Source organism: Octopus bimaculoides, chromosome 9, assembly GCF_001194135.2.
Source record: "Octopus bimaculoides isolate UCB-OBI-ISO-001 chromosome 9, ASM119413v2, whole genome shotgun sequence".
Classification (NCBI taxonomy): Eukaryota; Metazoa; Mollusca; class Cephalopoda; order Octopoda; family Octopodidae; genus Octopus; species Octopus bimaculoides.
Genome location: NC_068989.1, coordinates 89,737,463 through 89,740,805, shown reverse-complemented (window position 1 = coordinate 89,740,805; position 3,343 = coordinate 89,737,463). Strand labels below are relative to the sequence as shown.

Here is a 3,343-nt window from a genome sequence, read left to right as displayed (position 1 = left end):
TATATATATATATATATATATATATATATATATATATATATATATGTGTGTGTGTGTATATATATTACATAACTACACACACATATGGTTGTGCTTGTGGAAACATATACATGGGTCCATAGACATACACACATATCCAGAACATCACACAGAGTTCAGTTGATAGACTCATAAACACACAACATCCACACACACACACGCACACGCACAACATCCACACACACGCACACACACACACACACATTTCAGTTGACATAGACAGTCTCGTCTTTCCTCTTTTTGTGTAACATGCTGCCTGGCTTGTGTTGTGATTCAGGGTGGTTGGCCAGTTCTGGAGAACACGTTGACACGGGGCTGCTCATGATTACTTGCTTCAGATCATAGAAGACATTACTGTCATCTTTGGTCAGGAATGAAATTGCAACACCGGTCTTGCCCGCTCGACCCGTTCGGCCAATACGATGAGTATAGTCTAGAAGGAGAGAAAGAGAGAAAGTTTCAGGTCAAATACCATTGTTATTATTATTCAACATCTTCAATCCCCTCATTATCATAATTAATCAATTAACATTTAGCATTATTATATTTATTATATTAATGTTATATTTAGAAGGTGACATGCTGGTAAACCCATCAGACAAGGGGCTGAGGGGTATTTCTTCTGGCACTTTCCACTAAGGTCAACTTTGCCATTCATCCTTTCAGTGTTGATGAAATAAAGGACCATCTTTATGTTCTGAGTTCAAATTCTGCCAAGGTCTACTTTGCCTTTCATCCTCTCAGGATCGATAAATTAAGTACAGGTGAAACACTGGGGTCATTGTAATCAACTAGTCCCCTCCCCACAAATTTCAGGCCTTGTGCCTTCAGTAGAAAGGATTATTATTATTATTATTATTATTGAGTGAGAGAGCAGTGCATGCCATCAAAGTGATACTGGGGTACAAATATACGAAGCCCAATATACCCATCATGACTACTCGTCTGATAAGGGTACACCAGGCACATGCATCACAACCATATGTGCGCGACATGGTGATCTTATATCAAGATCAACAGTTCATGACCTCGCAGGTGGGGCCCAGTTAGAATTTTCTTCGAGTTGAGTGGACCATCTCGCTCAAAAGAGTCCTGGATAAGGTTTGTTTGAGGATGTTGAACGAAACACCCATGTTTCCAGAGATGAATTATCCAAACTCCAAAGAATTCCTCTCAACACATGGCTATCATGCTCCCCAACTACTTCTTCTCATGATCAGAGATGCACATATCATCAGCCACCAAGGGACATGCTCAACTGGTTATGATCAAACAACTGACAAGCAAATCTGTGGTATTGAGCAGAATATTTGCCGTAGCTCATCTTTTGCACAAAGACAAAACAATGTACATGATAACACTTGCTTTTTTTCTTGTCTTCGTATAAAAGATGGGCTACATCAGCAGGCTCGTTAGCATGCCAGGTAAAATGCTTAACACCATTTTGTCCATCTTAACAATCTGAGGTGAAATTCTGTTCAGGTTGAATTTGCCTTTCAAATTCTTGGGTTCTATAAAATTAGTACCAGTTGAATACTGGGGGGTCAATGTAGTTGATTTACCCTCTCCCCTGAAGTTGCTGGCCTTGTGCCAAAATTTGAAATCTTTATCTGTTTGAATTAAAATCACACAAAGGCATGGAGAAGAAAAGAAAGCAGAAGAGGAAGAAGGAAAAAAGAGAAATTCCGTTCAAAAAACAACAGACAAGGCGCAGATGGAAGCAGGGGTGAAAGGAGAAGAAAAATAAGCCATTTAATGAAGACAAACAAACAAACAAACAGCACAATCCAAAATATGCCATACCTTCAATATTTTTCGCCATGTCATAATTAATGACCAACGATACATCTTTGATATCAATACCACGCCCGGCAACATCAGTAGCAACCAAAATGTCTTTGGCACCACCTTTCAAACTGGCCAGGGCAAACTCTCTCTGTTCTTGACCTTTTCCACCGTGAAGTGTTGTAGCATTGTACTGGTGAATGGAGAAAATAGAAAAGAAACAAGTTTATGGGGGGACGCCATTACATATATAGATTCTTGTAAAGCAGAAAATGTTTGTGGATTCATAGACCGTGGGGACGGCTTACTTTGGTATTGTTTAGTTTTCTTCATCGGTAACCTAATCAAATCTGGACGATGCTTAGATATTGGTGTCTAGTTTTGGGAGGTTCTGTGGCATATATTCATCATTATGTATATGTGTGTGTATATCTATACATATTTTATATATATGCATATGTATCATTGTCATCATCATCGGTTAATGTCCTGCTTCCATGCTGGCATGAGCTGTTGTGAATATATGCATAGCATATATATGAAAATATATATATATATATATATATATATATATATATATATATATTTTCAAGCGTGGGTTGATGCCAGTGCCACCTGACTGGCTCCCCGTGCTGGTGGCATGTATAAAGCACTCACTACACTCTTGGAGTGGTTGGCCTTATGAAGGACATCCAACTGTAGAAACCTTGCCAGATTGGATTCGAGCCTGGTGCAGCCTACTGGCTTTTTCAGACCTCAGTCAAACCGTCCAACCCATGCCAGCATGGAAAGCGGATGTTAAACAATTATGATGATGATGATGATATATATATAAGATAAATATATATCAAACTAAATTGTAAGACACTCAACATATGTTCATGCGCATGTGTGTGCACATGCACACAAGCATGCGTTTACATAGGTGTGTGTGTGTGTGTGAAATAAAATAACATTAAACCAGAAACTCACATTCATTTTCTCCAGGGATTTGGCCAGAACGTCTGCCCCCTTCTTTTGGTTAACGAAGATGATTATTGGGGGTTCAGTGCCAGCCTCCAGTATACTCAGAAGCTTCTTACGTTTCTCATTTTCAGACACCATATACGTGATTTGTTCCACGCGCTCTGTTGGTTTGCCAGCAGAGCCAATGTACACAACAGCTGGCCGCCGAAGATAGGTCCTTGCCAGTCGTTCTACAGCAGGGGGCATGGTGGCTGTGAACATGACAGTCTGCAAAGGAAGGAAGGAAGGAAGGAAAGGAAGCAAGAATGAAAGGTGAGAGAAATGTTTTCAAAGACTGACAGACAGATAGATAGACTGACAGACAGACACACAGACAGACAGACTGACAGACAGACAGACTAACAGACAGACAGACTGACAGACAGACAGACTAACAGACAGACAGATAGACTGACAGACAGATAGACACACAGACAGACTGACTGACAGACAGACAGACTAACAGACAGACAGATAGACTGACAGACAGACAGACTGACAGAGAGACAGACTG

At 40.3% G+C, this 3,343-nt stretch overlaps 1 protein-coding gene across 1 annotated transcript in view; it reads right to left on the bottom strand.

Annotated features, from left to right (window-relative positions):
* Positions 1-27: 27 nt before the first annotated feature.
* Positions 28-3,343, bottom strand: part of LOC106868731 (probable ATP-dependent RNA helicase DDX23) — an 18,363-nt gene continuing 15,047 nt past the window's right edge. The window contains exons 13-15 of the mRNA XM_014914128.2: positions 2,797-3,057; positions 1,843-2,017; positions 28-472 (exon numbers count right to left, since the gene is read on the bottom strand). Coding sequence (XP_014769614.1) covers positions 246-472; positions 1,843-2,017; positions 2,797-3,057 — 663 coding nt within the window. The 3' untranslated portion in view covers positions 28-245. The remainder of the gene's footprint in view (positions 473-1,842; positions 2,018-2,796; positions 3,058-3,343) is intronic.